We start from the raw sequence: 24,689 nt of genomic DNA on the forward strand, positions 1-24,689 counted from the left end.
AACCTCACCCCTTTGAGAGCACACAAATTAATGACAGTCTACACATAGCATTTAATGTATGATGACGACGAACACAGCGTCAGGTTCAACTGTTTCCTATGCTCGTCACAGCCATGTGCAAGTAGACACATTTGACAAGATATAAGTAAGTAACTACTTTAAAATGTAGGACAATTGTTCTTGATATAGCTAGTAGTTACAATGTAAACATGTTCCAATCCCAAATATTCTCCTGCATTGATCCATTATTTATGTTTTAGTTCGACTGCGTACGCAACGACCTTTCTATAGCTAAATGCCACCACCGTTTAGCTAGCTAGCTTTAGTTAAATATCATCAAAGACTATGGAGGCATTGCTATCATATTAGCTAGCTTGCTTTTGTTTAACATTGTGTAACATGCATGAGTGATATTATTGATATATAGCCAACTGAAGTAGGCCGTCATTGTAAATCCGAATTTGTTCTTAATTAACTGACTAGGCAAGTGCCTAGTCAAATTAAGGTTAAATAATATGGGAGCCAAATAGTGCCCTTAGACGAGTAGAAAGATGGCGTGCCCTTTAATTAAAGGGAAGTATTCTGACTGCATTTGTTCTTTGTTGTTGTTCTGAATTAAAAGTCCTTAGTCCAGTGTAACAGGGCATCAATTTTACAATCAGAATTAAACTGTTAAAACAACATAAACATGAATTATTCAGAGGTGTCATGCAATGTGGGCATGCCAACTGGCCCCTTGCCGTTTTATGAAATATCAAAGAGATACAATATCTCACTGAACACCTGTGCTACAGTTTTTCTGCTTCACTTCACGTGTAAAGACAACCATCATCCCCCCCCTCTATCCCTTCCACTGGACTCAGAGGCACGGCCAATGGTTATATTTATGATAAACACTGACGCTCAGTGGAGACACAAAAGAGTCATGCTTTAAAAAAAACTATCTCTTCCTGTAGCGTTACTACTAGCGGTGTTTGTCAGGGAGGCGGCCGGCTGCTGGCTTTGTGAAGGGAGTGATACAATCGCAGCCAACCTGGGTTTGTTTAGAGAATAAACCATGTGTATGGTCTCTGCCTTCTGGCCCAGATAGTATTGTTAGAGTAAAGAGCTACAGACTGTACACAACACAGATGTTTCAGGTGAGGCTGTGCTGGATCCCCCTGCCTGCTTAATGTTCAGTCTCTATACACACACAAAGCAAGGTGGTATTATGACTAGAAGCCAAGCCCCTCACCCAGATGCAGGGTGTGTCCCAAATGGCACCCTATTCCTTATATAGTGCACTACTTTTAAGCAGAGTCCTATGTAGGAAATGGGACACAAACATTCTGTTGAGGTGATTTACGAGGGTGACGTTGACAGTGTGTATCCACCTGCGTGATAGTATAGTGCCCCATTTCTCTTAACGGTGTGTTCATCACACACAATGGAGGAAGTCATCCAGGGTATGATACACGGCTGGTTGTTCACACCCGTTGCCAATGAAAGGCACGGTTCAGAAAGACCCTCATGGATGAGTAGAGTTTGAGGGAGTTTTGGTGGGTGGCTGCTGAGCTCTTCTGTTCTGCACCCTGGAATGGAGATCCCCTGCCTCAGGAAAAATGTCCCTGGGGGGGAAATGTTGTGAAGTGTGTTAAAGATCTGAAAGAGCAATTTTCAGAACTATATGTTTTTTGTTGTTGTGAAAGATGGTGACTCTTTGTTTGGACTGATCTGTGACCCACTGACTAGCACCTCCCCCCCGTCAGAGGGGAATAAGTTAACCTCAAAGTTACACACAAGGATACTTTATTGACATGCACACAGTTGAAATGTACATGGAAAGGTAGTGGTTTTTGTGCATGCACACATCCCACAAGTCCAGAGAGAAGAGTCCAGTGGTTGTTGTGCTGGATAGAGATGAGTTTGCTGCGCTCTCTGACTGCTTGAAGGACTGACCATGCTACTGATCGTCGACTTTGGCGATGTCATTTACAAAATAGCCTCTAACGCTCTACTCAACAAATTGGATGCAGTCTATCACAGTGCCATCCGTTTTGTCACCAAAGCCACATATACTACCCACCATTGCGACCTGTATGCTCTCGTTGGCTGGCCCTCGCTTCATACTCGTCGCCAAACCCACTGGCTCCAGGTCATCTACAAGTCTCTGCTAAGTAAAGCCCCGCCTTATCTCAGCTCACTGGTCACCATAGCAGCACTCACCCGTAGCATGCTCTCCAGCAGGTATTTCTCACTATTCACCCCCAAAGCCAATTCCTCCTTTGGCTGCCTTTCTTAACAGTTCTCTGCTGCCAATGACTGGAACGAACTGCAAAAATCACTGAAGCTAGAGATTCATATCTCCCTCACTAGCTTTAAGAACCAGCTGTCAGAGCAGCTCACAGATCACTGCACCTGTACATAGCCCATCTGTAAATAGCCCATCCAACTACCTCATCCCCATACTGTATTTATTTATTTATCTTGCTCCTTTGCACCCCAGTATCTACTTGCACATCAATCACTTCAATGTTTAATTGCTATATTGTAATTACTTCACCACCATGGCTTATTTATTGCCTTAGCTCCCTTATTTTACCTCAATTGCACACACTGTGTGTATATATATATATATATATATACTTTTTCAAATGTGTTATTGACTGTATGTTTGATTATTCCATGTGTAACTCTGTGTTATGTCTTGAGCTGCTTTGCTTTATTCATGGCCAGTTCGCAGTTGTAAATGAGAACTTGTTCTCAACTAGTCTACCTGGTTAAATAAAGGTGTTCTCAACTAGTCTACCTGGTTAAATAAAGGTGTTCTCAACTAGTCTACCTGGTTAAATAAAGGTGTTCTCAACTAGTCTACCTGGTTAAATAAAGGTGTTCTCAACTAGTCTACCTGGTTAAATAAAGGTGTTCTCAACTAGTCTACCTGGTTAAATAAAGGTGTTCTCAACTAGTCTACCTGGTTAAATAAAGGTGTTCTCAACTAGTCTACCTGGTTAAATAAAGGTGAAATAAAATACATAAATAAAAAGGAGACAGGAGTTGGGGATCTGGGACCCAAGATGACTGCCTATGATTGGCTGACCCCTCTGTGTGATAAGGCCCCTGACCCCTAGCGACCAATCGATGGCTATGGCCAGAGGTGTGAAGGGCCAGTTTACTACCCATAGCCTAGCCTGCTAAGCTCCAGCGGAGGAGGGGAGCCTACTGCAGGAGTTAGAAAAGTCGCAGAGTTTGTGTCCCAGAGAGAGGGCTGTTAGAATGAGAGGGTGTGCTTAAGGTTTGTGTGGAAACCTGTAAAATGGGTTACTTTGATGCATAGCCTATAGATCAAATCAAGGAACCAAGTGAGCTTCATTGCCTACACAACACTGCCCCCATTACACGGCTTGTTGCACTTTTAATATGGCACTGCAGAACGTAGATTGTTGGAGTGCTGTACTTTGGGGCCGCCCCTTTTGTGATGAAAAATGACATTGCGACGCTACGCTCCGTAGGGTCTGTCTCCGTAGGGTCTGTCTCCGTAAGGCCTGTCTCCGTAGGGTATAAATAGCCCTTAAGAGTCCCTGGGAGGGAATTCGTAACAGATTGATTTGACTGTTTAGAGCCCTACAGTGGAGGTGTCATACCCATAAAACCTAGCGGTCAAACAGGGAAATGGTTCTAATCATTTTTCCATAGGGAATGTTAGAAACATTTAAAATAAAGGCTGTGTTTGTGTAGACTTACCCTGGCGTGACGTTTTGATAACCCTGTGAATTTCTCTCGGATGTGTATCAATATTCGGCTCTATTTACACTGATTCGAAAATGCTAATTAGTATTAAAGTAGACATCATGCAAGACTACAGTCATCAATGACCTTGGACCACAGAAGGTATTTGCACCGGTGACCCACAATGCTGGGAAGATGAAGGCTGCTTGGTCTAAAGTGGAGGAGTTCTACCCTCACATCACACCCATTGGCTGTGCTGCTCATGCATTGAATCTGTTCCTCAAGGACGTCATGGCACTGAAAACAATGGATACACTCTACAAGAGAGCCAAGGAAATGGTTAGGTATGTGAAGGGTCAACAAGTTATAGTAGCGATCTACCTCACCAAGCAAAGTGAGAAGAATAAGAGCACCACATTGAAGCTGCCCAGCAACACCCGTTGGGATGGTGTTGTCATCATGTTTGACAGTCTCCTGGAGGGGAAGGAGTCTCCGAGAAATGGCCATATCACAGTCTGCCGATATGGACAGCCCCATCGAGGATGGGAGATACAATATGGCAGTCATGCCAACATATCTCATCAGCCACCTGGTGGAAGGGACTTTGTGGATCTGAGGCTCTTTCCCCTGTTGCCTCCATCCTCCAAATCCCTCTAACATCAGCAGCCTCAGAGTGCAACTGGTCCTTGTTTGGGAACACACACACCAAAGTACGCAACAGGCTGACCGATACAAGGGTTGAAAAATTGGTGGCCATCCAGGCAAATTTGAGGCTTTTTGAGCCTTACAACAAGCCATCCTCATGGTTGGAAAGTGACAGTGAAGATGAGACCTCAGTCTGATGATCAAGAGGTGGACATTGAGGAGGTCCAGGGAGAAGACATGGAAGCCTGAGAGGAAGACGACCAAAGCCTTAGTTTCTAGACTCTCATTTCTGATGTTGAAAACATATTTGGTAGTTGCGAGGGATCATCCCATATTCCCTTTAGTTCAGTGAAATCATCCCATGTTTATTTGACCTTATATTTAACTAGGCAAGTCAGTTAAGAACACATTTTTATGTTCAATGACGGCCTAGGAACAGTGGGTTAACTGCCTTGTTCAGGGGCAGAACGACAGATTTTTACCTTGTCAGCTCGGGGATTTGATCCTGCAACCTTACGGTTACTAGTCCAACGTCCCATGTGAAGAGTCAACTCATTTAATTAAAGTTCAGTTTGTTACTACATTTTTATTTCTAAAGGAAGGATTTCATAATTTGGGATTGTCTACTTATAAGGTAAAGTTTTATGTTTCTGGCTCCATGTGATATGGTAAATTTAGCCAATGCAAGAAACATCTACATTTTAAATGGTATTAATATTAATTTGCATATATTTCCATTAATTCCCACAGACAGTTTCCACCTCTGAATATTCCCCAAAATGTGCAACCCTAGTTATGACTCATACTGTTGTAATTGAAGCAGTAGTATACAGTATGTAGATAGACAGACACCTTCTGGTTAGTATTACAGATGCTACTACTGGACATGCGTGGTACAGTACTTCCATAGGATCGCTGCACGATGAAAAGAGAATTGTAACCAGATCTACAAACTGATATCTGATCACTTCATAGCTTTAGTGTTTTTATTAGCTTGACAGTCATGTTTTATCATCAGACAGTAATCATGTCTTGTCCATTCATCTTTGATGTTTCTTTATTTCTCCTTGTCACAGTCTGACAGCTATGACACTGAGTCTGCTGGGCCTAATGCGGCCGGCTTTGTGCCGATCCCTCGTCCCCATGGTGAGGTCTCCTCAGCTGGTAGTCATCTCTAGGGTCCAACTGCTGCTCCCAAATATCTTTCATCAAAACATGGTCCCCCCTGCTGCCTCCTGCGTACGCTTCTACGCCACCAAGAAGAGTAAAGGTGAGTGGAGGGCCGCTTGCCTCAGTAGCTTTTTATTTTAGCTGAAGGATTTAGCTAGCAGTGTTACCATCAAAGGAAATATAGTGGTAGGGATCAAGACCTACTGAAGTGGTCAGAACATTCAGGAGGTTGAAAACCCCACTTCACTGTGTCTTGCTTTTATTTGTAATAACAGTGATAGACAAGACTACCAGCCCTCCCCTCCATCCTCTCCTTCTGTTATTCCCCTTTTGAAGTCTTTCTGAAGACCGCCTGCTTTTATTTCTTCCCTCAGCTAAGGCAGCAAAGGGCCAGGCTTCCAAAGTGAACATCAACTCCTCGCTGGTGGAGGACATCATCAGTCTGGAGGAAACGAAGGAGGATATGGCCGCCGTCCTCACCACCCTGAAGGACGACTTCAGCCGCAACCTGAGCATCAGAACCTCTCCAGGTGTGTAGGGGCTATTTCCATGGAGAGGATAGTCTCTCATGACCGACTGTTGATTATCTGGCCAGTGCACTCGGTTCTAGGTGCTGAGATTATGTAGAGGAAACCTTTCGGTTCTGTCAGTAGAGGAAACCTTTCGGTTCTGTCAGTAGAGGAAACCTTTCGGTTCTGTCAGTAGAGGATACCTTTCGGTTCTGTCAGTAGAGGAAACCTTTCGGTTCTGTCAGTAGAGGAAACCTTTCGGTTCTGTCAGTAGAGGATACCTTTCGGTTCTGTCAGTAGAGGAAACCTTTCGGTTCTGTCAGTAGAGGAAACCTTTCGGTTCTGTCAGTAGAGGAAACCTTTCGGTTCTGTCAGTAGAGGATACCTTTCGGTTCTGTCAGTAGAGGAAACCTTTCGGTTCTGTCAGTAGAGGATGCCTTTCGGTTCTGTCAGTAGAGGATGCCTTTCGGTTCTGTCAGTAGAGGATGCCTTTCGGTTCTGTCAGTAGAGGAAACCTGTCAGTACCACTGTCTGATGTTTCAATGAGGGATGCAAAGCTCTGAAGGCCTGACGTTTAAGTGTTGTCCTTCTTTGTAAGCTTTAAAAGACCAAAGTCAACTGTTGGTTTTCACTATTGATTGTTGGTTAAAAGATGAGGAAAAAGTGCATCTCCATCTGTTTACTTTCTCCCTGACAAATGGCCTGAGGGGAGGGAAGAGTGATCCCTGCCCTTTACCTTGACCCTGTTTCCTGAACTACATCCAGTTCAAAGCCTCCCCCTCTCCCCTCGTGGCAGACCAACCCTGAGAGGGGAGCTGAAGGGAGGGCCCCAGGGGGAGGAAGCTATAATACCAGGATTTATACACCGATTAAATACCCCTCCCCTCTTCCTTCCTCCCTCACCTTCTCCATCCTTCTCTCCTTACAGTCTCCTTCTATTCCTCATCCTTACCCTCTTCTCCCCTCCTCCCCCTCTTTGCCCCTCTGTCCAGATGCACAGTAATCTGTGGAAGCAGCAGGATTTAGAGCTGACAGAAATTCTGACTGGAAAGATTCTGGAATGGGGGGAATCATGACATAATTTTGTTCTTGTGTGTGTTCGATAGTCTCATCTGGGCCTCATTATGTGGTGTGTTTTGTTGTAAGTAAAGTCAGCTTAGCTGAAGGAAGGGCTGTTGTATAGGACATGTTAATATGGTGAACCAGGCATCTGGGTACTCGCAGCCAGCGTGGAGGTATTACAGCCTGTTACTCTGTTTCTCTGCTGGAAGACTAACCTCTCTTGTCCATGGGAACGTTGGACTAATGTCAGGCTATCCAGTCCTCCCTGAACAGCTCGGTGTATACTGCCTCAGATGAATATACTGAAACGAGCATTTTCCCAACCCTTATATGTAACCGGTCTGGATGCCAGACATCCTCAACCCACAAACACACATTTACAACCCCAGTCTGTCTCCCAGAGATGGGTCAGAGCATTAGCTTCCATAGTTCAAAACAACTAGTTAATGTCATCCTCACGATCATAAGGTACCCCAGGCTAGAGCTCATGATCCCAGGGCACCCACCCACTAAACATCGCCAGTGTAAAGTCACACAGGATCCACCTGGAAGTCTGCTGTCTGATGGGACTTTATCATGAGGAACCCCGGGTCGGGTTGAGAACTAGAGAGAGGAAAGGGGAGGTAGCTCTTACCTGAATATGTCCTGTAAGAAAACATTTCTGTATTCTGTTGCGAAATGGTTTTTCTACAGTGTGCCCTACTGAACAAAACCCATGGTAAATGTTTATTTTTATTTTTGGAGAAGGCCTGTATTGTTGACTAGTAGTCTACCTTCTGCCATGTTGGGTCAACTGCCTGTGCCCTGACCAGGAAGAGTCCATTTGGCTAATGGCTTTCCAGTCGATCCTCATCCCTCCTCATGCCGTTTAGGAAATGGCTGTGTGCCCTCTGGAAGCGCTAGCAGATGTGCAGGCAGCCAGGTCGTCTCTGGTCGACCAGCCGGCTCTAGCAGTTAGCCTGGAGACGAGGTTAGGGCTCGAGTAACGCAGGCTAAAAAAGGTAGATTACTCTATGGTCCACCCCACCCTCCACACTTCTCCACTAGCGAGGGATAGAGTTGGTGATGTAAGCCAGAGGACGGCGAGGGAGGAAACAGCAGCGTCTGAGGTAAGCCAGATGAGAAGAGGAGACCCATGTTGAAGCTTTGGTTCTGCAGTCTGCACTGTTAGGGGGTGACCGAGAGAGGAGATGAGGGTTGGGGGGGTACCTCCTGCACCCCAGCTGAAACCAAACCTGCATCCCACTCTGCCAACAGTCTGAGGCTTCATAGTGATCATACAACGGTTTAGTTGTCTTGGTCATGTCTTGTTTTATGCTGCGACTCAAGAATTATCTGTATTGTTTTTATATTCTGTTCATAAAGCATCTCAGAGGAGTAACATGACATGGACAGTGGGGACCTGATCCTAGGTCGGCACTCCTACTCTGACCTGCTGTATGAATACGGGCCCTGGTCCTTTTGGGTTTTCAGGAGCTCTGGATCACATCGTGGTGTCCACGGCAGACGGCAAGTTCCCACTGAACCAGCTGGGTCAGATCTCCATGAAGTCCCCTCAGCTCATCGTGGTCAACATGACTGGTTTCCCAGAGGTGAGCTCACAAATGCACAGTACAGACACACACTGTATGAACCACACTCTGGGCTGATGGCAACACATTTTGAAATTGGCATGTCATTTTAGAAACGTGGACTGAAATCGCCTACTCTTGTCTCATCCAGTGCATGGAAGGTTGAGCAGTGTTAAGTGTCGACACACAACCTCCATCGATCTCTCTCGTTCTCTTACTCCTTTCTCCTTTTCTGAAACTTGAGTCGGTTAGTGATCAATGGTTCAGGGAAGCTCTTTGTTCTGGGATAAGATTGAAACAAATGCCAAGACTCTGTGGTCAGCTGTCATCAGCAGGAAGTGACCGCGCTTTGCCCTCTGGGAAGGAGGAGAGCTAACTGCTCCAATAGATTCTCTCTTTCTCACAGACACACTGAAACGGAACAACTCTTTCCCTCTTCTCCCTGTGTTTCTCCTTCCCCTGGTCTTTTCTCCCTCCAGCATCCTATGTTGTTAATGAGGGTTGTCCCTGTCTAATTCTGGGATCAGTTTTAAAGGGAGCTTGATGCTCTTTGGCCTTGGCTCAGATCCATTTAGTACTGCAGAGTACTACATGAGCAGATGAACCTGGAACATAGTACTCTTGTCACCGTAGGTGTACTAATACATAATTCATGAGAGATCACAGCTTTTAGATTTGCAGATTTGTTTTTGTGAATACTCATACGGGTAAACTCATGCGGATAAGCATATTGTCATTATCAGAGACCCCCCCCCCCCCCACAAACTACTGTAGCATAAATACTGGAGGCTGACGGGAGGGGTCGGGAGACACTGTGGCCCCGTCCGACGTTACCCCTGAATGGGGCCAAACAGGCAGGATATAACCCCACCCACTTTGCCAAAGCACAGCCCCCACACCACTAGAGGGATGTCTTTAACCACCAACTTACCATCCTGAGACGAGGCAAAAGATCTCCCCCTTGGCATGAACCCAGGGTGTGAACGGCAGGACCAACGGGTAGGAGATGGGTAGGAGCAGGCCCATGTAATGCTTTGTAGGTAAGCAGTAAAACCTTGAAATCAGCACTTGCCTTAACAAGTCAGTGTAGAGAGGCTAGCACTGGAGCAATATGATCACATTTTTGGGTTCTAGTCAGGATTCTAGCAGCCGTATTTAGCACTAACTGAAGTTGATTTAGTGCTTTATCCGGGTAGCCAGAAAGTAGAGCATTGCAGTAGTCTAACCAAGAAGTGACAAAAGCACTCCCATTACCTAATAGTCTTAACAGCCCTGCTAAGGCAACACAGGGGTGACTGCACAGCACCCAGAGCAAATAGGATTATAATTATTCACATCAATTACCCATGATCCTAACGAGGGGCCATTGTTTTCCAGCCATTCAGTACTGCAGTTCAGTGTTACTGCAAACCCCCAGTGTCTGTTGTGCAGTGGTGATGGCAGCATGAATTAAACCACTTAGATCTGAAGGAACAAAGAGGATGTAAAAGGCCTGTGTGGAATCCTCAACATCATTAACCAGCTGTTTACTTTGGCTCTGTTCATTCCTCTTGGTTGGACTGTGGCTTTGAACTGGCTGTGTTTATTCACAATTTAACATATTAACCAGAACATGCCTGGTGTTTACAGAGCTGGCCAGAACAGAGCACAGCATTCCCCCACTTTTCCCTAATGGCTAGAGCTGTAGGAAGTAATGATGAATTCAGTACTGAGAACAATCAAACAGAGGTATAGGATGGCTCTCTGGAGTAACTTGAGAATAGGAGAGAACCAGAGAATGGGAGAAGCTGTTTATTTAATCATTCATTTTTAACCCCCTTTTTCTCCCCAATTTCGTGATTACGATCTTGTCCCATCACTGCAACTCCCCAACGGGCTCTGGAGAGGCCTCCGGAACATGACCCGCCTAGCCGCGCTTCTTAACACCCAACCACTTTACCTGGAAGACAGCTGCACCAATGTGTCGGAGGAAACACCGTTCAACACTCTCCCTCGGGCACCTCTCCTTTCTGTCTTCCCTGTTTCTGACGCTCTCCCTCGGGCACCTCTCCTTTCTGTCTTCCCTGTTTCTGACGCTCTCCCTCGGGCACCTTTCCTTTCTGTCTTCCCTGTTTCTGACGCTCTCCCTCGGGCACCTCTCCTTTCTGTCTTCCCTGTTTCTGACGCTCTCCCTCGGGCACCTCTCCTTTCTGTCTTCCCTGTTTCTGACGCTCTCCCTCGGGCACCTCTCCTTTCTGTCTTCCCTGTTTCTGACGCTCTCCCTCGGGCACCTCTCCTTTCTGTCCAACCACCGTTAGTTCTAACATTCATCTCCTAGATAATGACTCTGTTGTCTACCAGACAGTTAGTTCTAACATACATCTCCTAGATAATGACTGTTGTGTACCAGACAGTTAGTTGTAACATACATCTCCTAGATAATGACTCTGTTGTCTACCAGACAGTTAGTTCTAACATACATCTCCTAGATAATGACTGTTGTGTACCAGACAGTTAGTTGTAACATACATCTCCTAGATAATGACTCTGTTGTCTACCAGACAGTTAGTTCTAACATACATCTCCTAGATAATGACTGTTGTGTACCAGACAGTTAGTTGTAACATACATCTCCTAGATAATGATTCTGTTGTCTACCAGACCGTTAGTTCTAACATACATCTCCTAGATAATGACTGTTGTGTACCAGACAGTTAGTTGTAACATACATCTCCTAGATAATGATTCTGTTGTCTACCAGAACTAACGGTCTGGTAAACATACATCTCCTAGATAATGACTGTTGTCTACCAGACAGTTAGTTGTAACATACATCTCCTAGATAATGATTCTGTTGTCTACCAGACCGTTAGTTCTAACATACATCTCCTAGATGATGACTGTTGTGTACCAGACAGTTAGTTGTAACATACATCTCCTAGATAATGATTCTGTTGTCTACCAGAACTAACGGTCTGGTAAACATACATCTCCTAGATGATGACTGTTGTCTACCAGACTGTTAGTTCTAACATACATCTCCTAGATGATGACTGTTGTGTACCAGACAGTTAGTTGTAACATACATCTCCTAGATAATGATTCTGTTGTCTACCAGAACTAACGGTCTGGTAAACATACATCTCCTAGATGATGACTGTTGTCTACCAGACAGTTAGTTGTAACATACATATCCTAGATAATGATTCTGTTGTCTACCAGACTGTTGTGCTGTATAGAATATATTCTATAGTGGAAAGAAGCTACTCAGAATCTCCTTTTCCAATGCATAGTGAGTACCCAGCCAGGACCCCCCCCCCCCCCCCCCTGTTCCCAGGAGACCCCGCTCTGACAGCATCCCACAGCACTTTCACACTGCATGTGCTCCCCACACACACACCCTAGCCCCCCCCCCCAACCCCCTCTACCAGAGATTCTACACAGTTCACCCAGCTCGCCATGGATCAAAGCCAGCATGACCAAGGACCGCCTGTGTCTGCAGTGAGAGTACTCCTGCCCCAGTCCCAGCTGGCAGTCATTAGGTTCAGGTCGAATGTGTGTTTGTGTCCCCAGGCTGTGGCTGCTGCCACCCGCGCCCTACGAGAGAGCAGCATGAAACTCAACCCTGAGGTGGACGGAACCATAATCAGGGTGGCCATTCCCAAGTGAGTCAACCAGGCTGGGCCAGAACACTGTCTCTACTCTCTCTGTTTTACCATTTCTCTCCATGTCTTTATATTTTATCCTCCTACTTTTTCTCTTTCCAGTAATGAATTATCTCGTCAGTCCCTTCCCTGACCATCTGTCTCCTTGTAAAGAAATGCATGGATCTGTCTGTGGTTTCCAGGAGTGTCTGACACATTTATCTGACTGTCACCCAACTGTAACAGTTGTACAACTTCAGTTCTCTGACCAATTCTGCTCCCTGCCAAATCAAATAGCTTGATGTGCAGCCGTCATTCGCTTAACCACAAAAACATGTGGGTACGTCACAAATGGCACACTACTCCCTATGTAGTGCACTGCTTTTGACCCTGTAGTGAATACATTAGGGATGCAGGCTGTGTGATTAATAAGTACGCTCAGCAGCAGGTGCTTGTCTGGCAGCGCAGGATAGGGGGACGGACAGACGGACGCCGCCTTCCTCTGCAATCAGTCTCAGCACGCAACAACATTTGCATTTCCAAAGAGAGCGAGCGTCTTGATTGGCCCAGAATCAGTAATTACACATTATTGTTTGCAGTAAATAGACACCACTCTTGGATTGTTTGCAAATAGTCCCAGGCAAAAATACCAATTACAGAAAATAAAGTGTTAGCTGTTACACCAGCAAAACAAAGTTGTTGACTGTTCTGTGACCATAATACGTTTATTTTTGTATTTTTTTGTGGCACAGAGAGCCAGTCATTTAGCCAGGTATTGTTTTAAGGAATTTAATGCTTTGGGCATTAATATGATTTGTGCCTACTTTCTCCCATAGAGAGAATATTAAACAGTGTGTTTGTGCGTGTGTGTATTCATGCTTTGTGTGTGTGTATTCATGCTTTGTGCGTGCGACTGTGTGTGTGTTTATCGCTCGTAACACTGTGCTAATGTGTCCATGCAGGGTCACGCGGGAACACAGGGAGAACCTGGCTAAGCTAGCTAAGCAGTTCGGTAACAAGGCCAAGGAGTCTCTGAGGAGGGTGAGGTCCAACGCTATCACTCAGGTGAAGAAGGCCAAGGACACCGTCTCCGAGGACACCATCCGATTGGTGGAGAAACAGGTACTGAGATCCCTCCACCCCGCCTATCGGAGGACAGAAATACAATGGTTATAATAGTCAAAGGCTACAAACGTTCAGATGAATCCTTACTGTTTTTTGTGGCACCCCGTATCGTTTTACAGTATTTCTATAATATTAATAGTTGTCTAATAAGAATGTGTCTGTTCTCCACCTCTCTCAGGTTGGGCAGATGGCGGACAGCTTTGCAGCAGATGTAGACAAGCAGTTGACTACCAAGACGAAAGAGCTGCTGGGGTGACGACTAACAGCACCACACCTTTATTTTTGATACTGTCACGTTTGGAACGGTTCCTCCTGCATATATGACTGGACACGATACTGGACACTAGTTGGAGGTTTGTTTGGCGCTCGTTGGGGGCTTGTTTGTGTGTTCCAGAAGTTGGCATCGCACAACAGCGGCTGCTGGGTTCCTCACTCACTCTCGTCTTCAAACAAACACAGAGGGGAGAAATGGTATTTTAATGGCTTCTGGGAGCCTCCTAATCAAACTGATGCTACAGAGAGCTGTGTTTATGTAGGAAGCACCTCTGAGACAGAGACAATCTCCCAGAGGACAGGAAGAAGAGATATCTACGTGGTGCCAGCATTTGTTTCAGATTCACCCCTAAAGGGATAGTTCAGCCATTTTACACGTGACATTTTTGTTTCCTTCCACTTGGAAGCAGCCTCTCGACATGGTGACTGCAACCCTTGTAACGCCACACCAAACTCACTGATTCGTTCTGTCAGTTTGTCCAGGATTAATCCTACAGCTACCAATGACAAAACAATAAAGTGGCTACTACCATTCTGTATGGGTGCCATTACCTGAAACACTGCTTTGTACGTCATCTCTGTTCTTTCTTCTTTACCTTTGATGTTAGTTAGATGTTAGATTAGTGAGTGGTAATGGTCTACTTTCTTGCTCTGTACTAAATCATAATGTATCACACCATTCATCTATTAGGCAGGGTCTTAATATGGTGGTTTGCTTGGCCCTACCCTGAGATGCTACACACACACACACAGATGGTCATTGGATAAACAACAGTTTAGAGGAGTGCACAGATGAGGGACCTGGCAGTGTTTCTTGTGAGTCTGGGTCCATATGTCAGTAATTTGGGGGCATTGTGTACCTTGGCCCAGAACATGATCGATGGAGGAGTGAAAGACTCAAGTCCCTGGCCCCGAACGCAGCTCTGGAAATTGCTTTCAGCTGAATACTTTAATTTCATTTGACATTTATCAACTGAATTACTGGTCCTCCGCTCGCAGCCTCGCTGTGTTTTACTACTGCTGCCATGGAATAGAGGGACGGTGAGGAGAGAGGAAATTGATTTTCTTGTACATTTTTACCAGCGGCACGAGTCTAATTGGCTCAGTAAACCTTTGAATTGACAGTGTTAGTGCACTCCCTTTGGACACCAACATCTGGCTGGGAGGTTAAAGTAAGGAGACTTACTGTAACTACCTGGCTGTAGTCCCTGATGTTACATTATTTCAGTTGAAACAAGGAACTGTAAGTATCTCGCAGGGGCCTTGTCCTCGTACTTTACATGCAGATTTTGCATGTTTGAATTATACAGTTTTGGAGTCTTGTGAGATGCTTGTGACAATGGTGTAACATTGATATACCGGTTAGGTTTGGTGAGTATACTTCACTAACGGCTGGCAGAGGGGTTGTGCAGGTGATCAAACCTCCCTGCCAGTGCCGCTCTGATTACACACCCAACACCCAGCCCATGTTCCTGAATGGTGGTAACGAGGGCGAGCGAGAGAGAGGGCAGTGAAGCACTTCAGCGGCCATAGGCATATGGGACACATTTCTATCGCGCCTTCACCCTGTGAAGTGTATGAGCCACCCGACAATCTCATCAATAATCCAATCAGTGATGATGTAGAATACACCTCTGGTGTGATGAGATGACTTTCAGCCCGGCAGTTTGTGTCACAGGGGAAGATTCACTGCATATGTAAATCAGACTGTACATTATCATGGATTTGATGTTCAGAAAGATTTTAGGTGTTAGGAGAGAGGGGAGCTAAATTGGAGGGATAGGCACAGACTAAAAATAATAGGCTCTGTACAGTTTCTGATCTGCAATTCATATTTGGTGATGTGTTTGAAATATACTGAACAAAAATATAAACGCAACATGTAAAGTTCCCCTGTTTCATGAGCTGATTTTAAAGATCATCAGAAATGTTCCATACTCACAAAAAGCTTATTTCTCTCATATTGTTTACAAATATGTTTACATCCCTGTTAGTGAGCATTTCCCCTTTGCCAAGATAATCCATCCACCTGACAAGTGTGACATATCAACAAGTTAATTAAACTGCATGATCATTACAAAGGTGCACCTTGTGCTGGGGGCAAAGGCCATTAAAATGTGCATTTTTGTCACATAACACAATGCCACAGCTGACTGCAGGAATGTCCACCAGAGTTGCTGCCAGAGAATGGAATGTTCAATTCTCTACCATAAGCCGCCTCTAACTTTGTTTTAGAGAATTTGGCGGTACATCCAGCCGGGCCCTCACAACTGCAGACCACTTGTGACCACGCCAGCCCAGGACCTCCACATCCGACGACTTCACCTGCGGGATCATCTGAGACCAGTCACCTGGACAGCTGATGAAAATGAGGAGTATTTCTGTCTGTAATAAAGTCCTTTTGTGTGATAAAACTCATTCTGGTTGGATGGGCTAAATATGAATCCCAGGCCCACCAATGGCTGCTCTCCTGTCCACCCTTGTGAAATCCATAGATTTAGGCCATAGACCTAATTCATTTATTTCAATATACTGATTTCCTTAAATGAACTGAAACTCTGTAAAATCATTGAAGTTGTTGCATGTTGTGTTTTTATATTTTTGTTCAGTACAATTAAGTCAGTTTTCAGATAAGAACGAGTGCCCTTGTAGGTCTACTGTGATAGGCTACAATTTTGATGGCCTGCTATGCATTTATTTTTTATTTTATTTATTTATTTCACCTTTATTTAACCAGGTAGGCTAGTTGAGAACAAGTTCTCATTTGCAACTGCGACCTGGCCAAGATAAAGCATAGCAGTGTGAACAGACTACACATAGTTACACATGGAGTAAACAATTAACAAGTCAATAACACAGTAGAAAAAAAAGAGAGTCTATATACATTGTGTGCAAAAGGCATGAGGAGGTAGGCGAATAATTACAATTTTGCAGATTAACACTGGAGTGATAAATGATCAGATGGTAATGTACAGGTAGAGGTATTGGTGTGCAAAAGAGCAGAAAAGTAAATAAATATAAACAGTATGGGGATGAGGTAGGTAAAATTGGGTGGGCTATTTACCGATAGACTATGTACAGCTGCAGCGATAGCAGATGTTTGAAGTTGGTGAGGGAGATAAAAGTCTCAAATTTCAGCGATTTTTGCAATTCGTTCCAGTCACAGGCAGCAGAGAACTGGAACGAAAGGCGGCCAAATGAGGTGTTGGCTTTAGGGATGATCAGTGAGATACACTTACTGGAGCGTGTGCTACGGGTGGGTGTTGCCATCGTGACCAGTGAACCACCTCATTTGGCCGCCTTTCGTTCCAGTTCTCTGCTGCCTGTGACTGGAACGAAGATGAGATAAGGCGGAGCTTTACCTAGCATGGACTTGTAGATGACCTGGAGCCAGTTGGTCTGGCGACGAATATGTAGCGAGGGCCAGCCGACTAGAGCATACAGGTCACAGTGATGGGTGGTATAAGGTGCTTTAGTAACAAAACGGATGGCACTGTGATAAACTGCATCCAGTTTGCTGAGTAGAGTATTGGAAGCTATTTTGTAGATGACATCGCCGAAGTCGAGGATCGGTAGGATAGTCAGTTTTACTAGGGTAAGTTTGGCGGCGTGAGTGAAGGAGGCATACGGTTCAGGGCTAATTGAATGTCATGTGAGGACTATCTGAAGACTGGAATGTGTGACTCTGGGGTCATAGGGTCAAATGAGTATGTAGGATGACTGATATACATTAATGCAGAGGGTGTTGAGCCTATATGATGCTCTACTGGGTCTAATCTAGGCCTTATAAGCCTTTCCACCCACTCAGAAATATTTATTATAGTATGGAAATTGTTATTGCGTATATGAAACACCATTAGCAGGAGGTGGGGCATCTTAATCATCAGGTAACTAATACTGGGGAAGAAAACTGCTTCATTTATTTCCTCTATATTGATCTGGCCTTGTGGCCAGTGATAACTGTTGACCTGGCCTTGTGGCCTGTGATAACTGTGTTGATCTGGCCTTGTGGCCTGTGATAACTGTGTTGACCTGGCCTTGTGGTCTGTGTTGACCTGGCCTTGTGGCCTGTGTTGACCTGGCCTGTGATGACTGTGTTGACCTGGCATTGTGGCCTGTGATGACTATGTTGACCTGGCATTGTGGCCTGTGATGACTGTGTTGACCTGGCCTTTGAGACATTTCAGTGTCACAGGTGGAACGTGCGCTCGTTTGGGGGGGTCCCTGGGCGCGTCCATGCACGTCTCGCCACGTCTCGCCACGGGCTCGGCTGCCCGTGCACCCGTCGCTGTAAGGAAAGACCGATCCCCTTCTAACAGAGAGATGCTTTAATCTGAAGCGTTTAAAACGTCATTCCAAATCGTCTGGACATCGTGATTACCGGCACAAGAGGAATTATATATTTAGCTTTATGTCCGCCGTGATTTCTTCCCCCCCATTTTTTAAAATCTTAAGTGATTGGTACCCTCAATGGTTCCTATCTCTGAGGAATTGACATCATCCCCTGGGAACACTGTAATCAAGGATATCAGCACGGCGAGGGTGTGATGGGGCAGGGGTATCATAAATGACAATGTTCTGTGTTCCTATGCTAATATGACCCCTACTACAGCACAGACATTAATACGTTCATAAGTAAATGGCTAAGGCTATATTTAAAATGTATGGAGGTGTTCAGTTCAGTCCCCCACTCTCACAACAACCCTTTTGTTACAGTATGTATGGTACAGTGGGGCAAAAAAGTATTTAGTCAGCCACAAATTGTGCAAGTTCTCCCATGTAAAAAGATGAGAGAGGCCTGTAATTTTCATCATAGCTACACTTCAACTATGACAGACAAAATTAGAAAAAAAATCCAGAAAATCACATTGTAGGATTTTTAATGAATTTATTTGCAAATTATGGTGGAAAATAAGCATTTGGTCACCTACAAACAAGCAAGATTTCTTGCTCGCACAGACCTGTAACTTCTTCTTTAAGAGGCTCCTCTGTCCTCCACTCGTTACCTGTATTAATGGCACTTGTTTGAACTTGTTATCAGTATAAAAGACACCTGTCCACAACCTCAAACAGTCACACTCCAAACTCCACTATGGCCAAGACCAAAGAGCTGTCAAAGGACACCAGAAACAAAATTGTAGACCTGCACCAGGCTGGGAAGACTGAATCTGCAATAGGTAAGCAGCTTGGTTTGAAGAAATCAACTGTGGGAGCAATTATTAGGAAATGGAAGACATACAAGACCACTGATAATCTCCCTCGATCTGGGGGTCCACGCAAGATCTCACCCCGTGGGGTCAACATTATCACAAGAACGGTGAGCAAAAATCCCAGAACCACACGGGGGGACCTAGTGAATGACCTGCAGAGAGCTGGGAACAAAGTAACAAAGCCTATCATCAGTAACACACTACGCCGCCAGGGACTCAAATCCTGCAGTGCCAGACGTGTCCCCCTGCTTAAGCCAGTACATGTCCAGGCCCGTCTGAAGTTTGTAAGAGAGCATTTGGATGATCCAGAAGAAGATTGGGAGAATGTCATATGGTCAGATAAAACCAAATTATAACTTTTTGGTAAAAACTCAACTCGTCGTGTTTGGAGGACAAAGAATGCTGAGTTGCATCCAAAGAACACCATACCTACTGTGAAGCATGGGGGTGGAAACGTCATGCTTTGGGGCTGTTTTTCTGCAAAGGGACCAGGACGACTGATCCGTGTAAAGGAAAGAATGAATGGGGCCATGTATCGTGAGATTTTGAGTGAAAATCTCCTTCCATCAGCAAGGGCATTGAAGATGAAACGTGGCTGGGTCTTTTAGCATGACAATGATCCCAAACACACCGCCCGGGCAACGAAGGAGTGGCTTCGTAAGAAGCATTTCAAGGTCCTGGAGTGGCCTAGCCAGTCTCCAGATCTCAACCCCATAGAAAATCTTTGGAGGGAGTTGAAAGTCCGTGTTGCCCAGCAACAGCCCCAAAACATCACTGCTCTAGAGGAGATCTGCATGGAGGAATGGGCCAAAATACCAGCAACAGTGTGTGAAAACCTTGTGAAGACTTACAGAAAACGTTTGACCTCTGTCATTGCCAACAATGGGTATATAACAAAGTATTGAGACAAACTTTTGTTATTGACCAAATACTTATTTTCCACCATAATTTGCCAATAAATTCATAAAAAATCCTACAATGTGATTTTCTGGATTTTTTCCCCTCATTTTGTCTGTCATAGTTGAAGTGTACCTATGATGAAAATTACAGGCCTCTCTCATCTTTTTAAGTGGGAGAACTTGCACAATTGGTGTCTGATTTAAATAATTTTTTGCCTCACTGTATATAGTTTATAATGTTACAGCCCACCCATAGCAAGGCTTCACCAGTTTGAGAAAGCAAAACATGTTGATAGTTGAAGTTGCTGCAAGACCTATTATTGCATTGACCGTCTTCTTGACTTTTTTGACCTTGTGAATGACCTCTCACTTGTGGCCTTGTCTCTATGTACATAAAGACATGTGCGAGGCCTGTCGTGGCCGTTAGTGCTCTTAAAACATGTCAGTTGATTCAACAGCCTATTTTATGGTTGAGAATGTACTTGCCGTTCTTTCGGACTGTGATGACATTTTGAAGGCCAACTTGCAAACAGGTGATACCTGTTAATTACAACACTAACTTGTGCTACAACAGTTTATTGGACACATTGCTAGTGTCAATGTGTATGTTGACTCTAGTGGTCCCATCTCTAACAGACACCCCAGCATCTTTACTCCAAGACTGTTTTAACCTCCTAAAAGATCAAGTGAATCAATACTACCTCCTAACCCATACCAAAAGTCCCTTAAAAGATGCCTCAGCACACAGTCCACCACTTGACTCCAATCCTTAGGTCGCTCAAACTCTAACGGATCCTGAGATATCCTCTGAGATATCCTGAACTAGACTAATACATGGTAATTCCCTTATAAAAAAGAAGTGATCATTTGCTTTCCAAAGGCCACAGATAAAACAGGAAGTTGGTTCATCTGAAACCTGATCCGGCAGGAAGGAAGGACTCAGGAACCAGCGTTGAGATCTTTCACCAATCATATTCATCACAGCCGGTTGGCCCGGGCAGGCCCAGACTCATTAGGTCGCAGCACTGCACTTAACTAAACATCTTTCCCATAAAATAAATGCTTCCAGGTTACTCTGCCTTGCCCAGGTTGCCTCTTCACCCTGCCTCGCCTCAACAGCCCATCTGATCTCAATTACCTCAGTGAGTTGGTTGGTGGTGGTGGAGTGATCGGACCTGGGTTCAAATAGTGTTTTAAATCTGTCAAATGCTTTGAGCGATCGCTTTAACCTGCCTTGGGTGACAGTCAGATGCAACAGGGTTTGTGGGTTGGACTGTTGACTTTTCTTCTGTTTCCATTGCAACAGGCAAGCTCAATCAAGCACAGATAAAGTATTTTAAATCTTTTGGAATAGTATTTGAACCCAGGTTTGACTGGTGGTGGCGTAGTGATACCGGACCCCTAGTCTTGACTCAAGGCCATGGCAACTGGTGAGACGCCGAGCCGTACCCCGACACAGATCTACCTGCTCTCTATCCCTCTCATTTAGAATACAAGGGTTGTGTCCCAAATGACATCCTATTCCCTATATAGTGCAAAGGGCTCTGGTCAAAAGTAGTGCAACATATAAGGATTTGGGACATCGCCAATAGGGCAAGAAGAGGGGAAAGCGTTATTGAATAATTGGTTCCTGATGCTTTCCGCCCCTTTCCTTTGGAATATTAATGACCAAATAGTTCTCCTAGTGCACTACTTTTGACCACAGAGAATAGGGAATATGGTGCTTGCCCAGTGCCATTTGAGACACATGGTTGATGTTGTTGGAGGAAGTAGGGCCTAGGGTATAGGAAGAAGTCCTATTTGATGGGTTTAACTGTCATTTTGTGGGAGGAGATCAGACAGTTGGTGTGGAGTTCCAGTTCCAGAGGATGTAGAATAGTTTTATTTTTAGGACTGGAGGATCTCAGAAGCCTTGGGGCCCATCCCAAATGGCACCTAATGGGCCCTAGTTAAATGTAGTACACTATGAAGGGAATATGGTGCCATTTGGGACACAGGCCATCTGAAGATCTAGGCTCAGGCTGCTATAGAAGTATTTGTGGCACAGGCTAGCGGATTAATGTTCTGGAGCATGTAATTTCTTCATAGGTCACATGCGAAAAGTCAATCAGCAAACAGGAAAGACCAGAAAGCAGAAATCTGCAGAACATATGTTCTGCTCCGATTGGTGTCTAACAGAGATGTTTTCTGTTGGCTTATTTCAGATCTGATTAAAGATACGTTGCAGGTTAAAAGTCTGAGACTAGGATTCCTCTGTTACACTGTCTCGCTCTCTCTAACTCCCCCTCCCTCTCTCACCTGTGCAGGTTGAATTTACCCAGGTATCCACTTGCCATGGAACCTGCCAGTGTCAAACTGGATGTAGGCTAGGCTACAGACTACATGCTTCAGATCGGGAATTGATTTTATATCCATTGTGAACACACTTTTTTTTCTATCACCCTCTCTTCTTCAATCACCCACTTACCTGTAGTTTATTAAGGCATGGTTGGTTTCCATAGTAACCACAAGTCCACATCCTCTCAGCATCATTGTAAATGTGTTTACAAGGAGATGAGAGGGCACCACCTTGTGACAGCACATAAACTAACTATCTGGTTGCCACAAACACTCAGAGGGGGATACAATATGTGTTCCCATGTATCTTGTTCCAAAAACACCATTATGTTTTGTAATCATTGCTGCTCAGTCCAGTAAGATATATATAAATATCTGCTGCTATAACTCCTGTGGTTACGCTATTGTTATTTAAGTTAAGGAATTAGTGTTATCTGCCCGTCTGTGACTGAATAGGCCCAGTGGACTATAGAGTCTTTATTGGGGAGCTCAGCTCTGTGCTCCTTCAGTTGTATTGAGAGGTTTCTCTCTCTTTAATGGAACACTCTCACAGTGTTCTAGAATCATCAGTGATGAAAGTCTTTGTTCTGTTCTGACTCACAGAGAACCCCTCCCTCAACCTCATTATCTCCAGACCCAATCTCCCCGAGTGTGCTGCTACAGTCAAGATTAGAACATAGACAAATGGTGCCGTTAAAAAAAGCAAGCAACCAAAAACGCAGAGCACTTCATGAGAGGAAAATACCATCTTGAGTGAATAAATTCTACTTAACGCGTGTTGGAGCTAGAAGACGTACAAGGTGAAAACTTCTGAGAAGGATTTTGAGAAGACAACTCATTCTCAATATCCTCTTGTATGGTTACAGCCCTCTTTACGCCAGAGATGGTCTGTCTATAAGGTAATAGGACTCATGTCATCCGTTGGATTCTCAAATGACCAATCTGAAGTTAAGATAGAGTTTGTCATAAGAGTCAGGGAGGACTAGAAACAATTGTGTAATTCTTCATTTAGCCTAGTAAAATACATTAATTGAAGCCCATCCCCAAAACATGTTTTGTAGAGATGTTGACTGAGTGTAAACTATACAAAGAAAGAAAGTCACACATTCTAATTATGCTCCCAAATGGGCAAGACAACCAACGTTTCTGCACACAGTACCTTCTTCAGGGTTTCTTGGTAAACGCTTGAACCAGGTTATGAAGCAAAACTGTGCAGCCAATGAACACAGTGAGGGGTGTGTCATAGTAATTTGGTAATGAGGGATGAAAAAGTCGAACTGTTAAACTCTTATTTTACTGCGTGTGTCAAGATGTTGAATACACGAGGCAGTTATTTACATAATGTCAACATGATTAGATTTAATACAATACATCACGTTAATATCATCTTATGATTAGATTTAATAGAATACATCATGTTAATATCAATCATTATTGTTTACATTTAATTTACTTGAATCTTTTTCATAATTTAATTATATTTTTTTCATTTAAGTAGGCAAGTCAGTTAAGAACAAATGATTATTTACAATGACAACCTACCCAGGCCAAACCCAGATGACCCTGGGCCAACAGTGCGCTTCCCTATGGGACACAGCCTGGATTTAATATCTTCTCGTGGTTCAAACATAATGCATAATGAACATCATCAACATGGGAAACATGATATGCAGTATCAGCTAATAAGCTGTGGGCAAAACATGTTCATTGGGTTGAAATGTTCATAGAAAGGGCCTGAGATCAAAGTCAATATTCAAACCACTAGGGGTCAGTGTTTTCAGGTGGGAGATCCAGTTGGCTTCCCTCTAGCAGTGATGTCTCAATGTTACCTCTTCTCCTTGGTAGGGTAACATGCTCCATACCTGTGTATATGAGGGAGGAAATAGGATGGTTGGCTTCAAACAAAGTAGGCTGCTACTGGGTAGTCAGTGTTCTTACACCTGACTGAGCTGTGGTGTTCAGCAATTGGTTGGTTTGTCTTTTCGTTTGCCTTCACCGCTTCATTTAGCCAACAGAGGGAGACAGAGACTGATAGTCTCACATAGAAGTAACTACTAATCTGTAGCCTACCTTCGCTGCACTAATATTCCATGTGGCATGGGTGACAGGTTTTCTATAGTGTGTTTCTATATTTAATCTGGGTTGAACAGATAAGCAGATAGTATTTACACTGAGTATATCAAACATTAGCAACACCTTCCTAATATTGAGTTGCACGCACCTTACATATTGTTTTACCTGTCTCCTCCCTTACACTGATTGAAGTGGATTTACCATCAAAAAGGATCATAGCTTTCACCTGGATTCACCTGGTCAGTCTATGTCATGTAGTTAAAGTGTTGGATACACCGTGGATGTACACATGAATATGAACAAAATGGTGTGAGGCCGTACTGACAGAATAATGTGCTTTCTGTTTGCACTAAGATAATGGCATCATTTAAACACTCACCTGCTTCTAGGCAGCCAACTATGTCCTCTTTACAGAATACTTAAGTCTCCCACGTAAACACAGATACATGCATGCATGAACACACACACACAGACTTATTCTATC

General features: G+C 44.3%; 2 protein-coding genes across 3 annotated transcripts in view; one reads left to right on the forward strand and one right to left on the reverse strand.

Annotated features, from left to right (window-relative positions):
* Positions 1-35: 35 nt before the first annotated feature.
* Positions 36-14,244, forward strand: mrrf (mitochondrial ribosome recycling factor). The gene is made up of 7 exons (XM_021622676.3): positions 36-145; positions 5,430-5,623; positions 5,898-6,053; positions 8,568-8,686; positions 12,218-12,309; positions 13,251-13,410; positions 13,592-14,244. The coding sequence occupies exons 2-7, from the start codon at positions 5,440-5,442 to the stop codon at positions 13,667-13,669; spliced, it is 789 nt and encodes a 262-aa protein (XP_021478351.1). The 5' UTR covers positions 36-145; positions 5,430-5,439; the 3' UTR covers positions 13,670-14,244.
* A 9,368-nt stretch (positions 14,245-23,612) lies between these two features.
* Positions 23,613-24,689, reverse strand: part of LOC110536995 (progestin and adipoQ receptor family member 3) — a 33,289-nt gene continuing 32,212 nt past the window's right edge. The window contains exon 8 of one of the 2 annotated variants that reach the window (XM_090191765.1): positions 23,613-23,994. In XM_090191765.1, the coding sequence (XP_090047891.1) occupies positions 23,958-23,994 (37 nt within the window). In that variant the 3' untranslated portion in view covers positions 23,613-23,957. The remainder of the gene's footprint in view (positions 23,995-24,689) is intronic. The other variant, XM_021622685.3, reaches the window with a different exon arrangement.

Source organism: Oncorhynchus mykiss, chromosome 12 (genome assembly GCF_057628025.1).
Source record: "Oncorhynchus mykiss isolate SJ-2025 chromosome 12, ASM5762802v1, whole genome shotgun sequence".
In the NCBI taxonomy this organism is placed as follows: domain Eukaryota; kingdom Metazoa; phylum Chordata; class Actinopteri; order Salmoniformes; family Salmonidae; genus Oncorhynchus; species Oncorhynchus mykiss.

Excerpts from the sequence above, each read along its gene's own strand:
- mrrf (XM_021622676.3), top strand. The coding sequence starts at position 5,440 with ATGACACTGAGTCTGCTGGGCCTAATGCGGCCGGCTTTGTGCCGATCC. Across the intron at positions 6,054-8,567 it reads GAGCATCAGAACCTCTCCAG|GAGCTCTGGATCACATCGTG; the intron begins GTGTGTAGGGGC and ends TTGGGTTTTCAG. Across the intron at positions 12,310-13,250 it reads ATCAGGGTGGCCATTCCCAA|GGTCACGCGGGAACACAGGG; the intron begins GTGAGTCAACCA and ends GTGTCCATGCAG.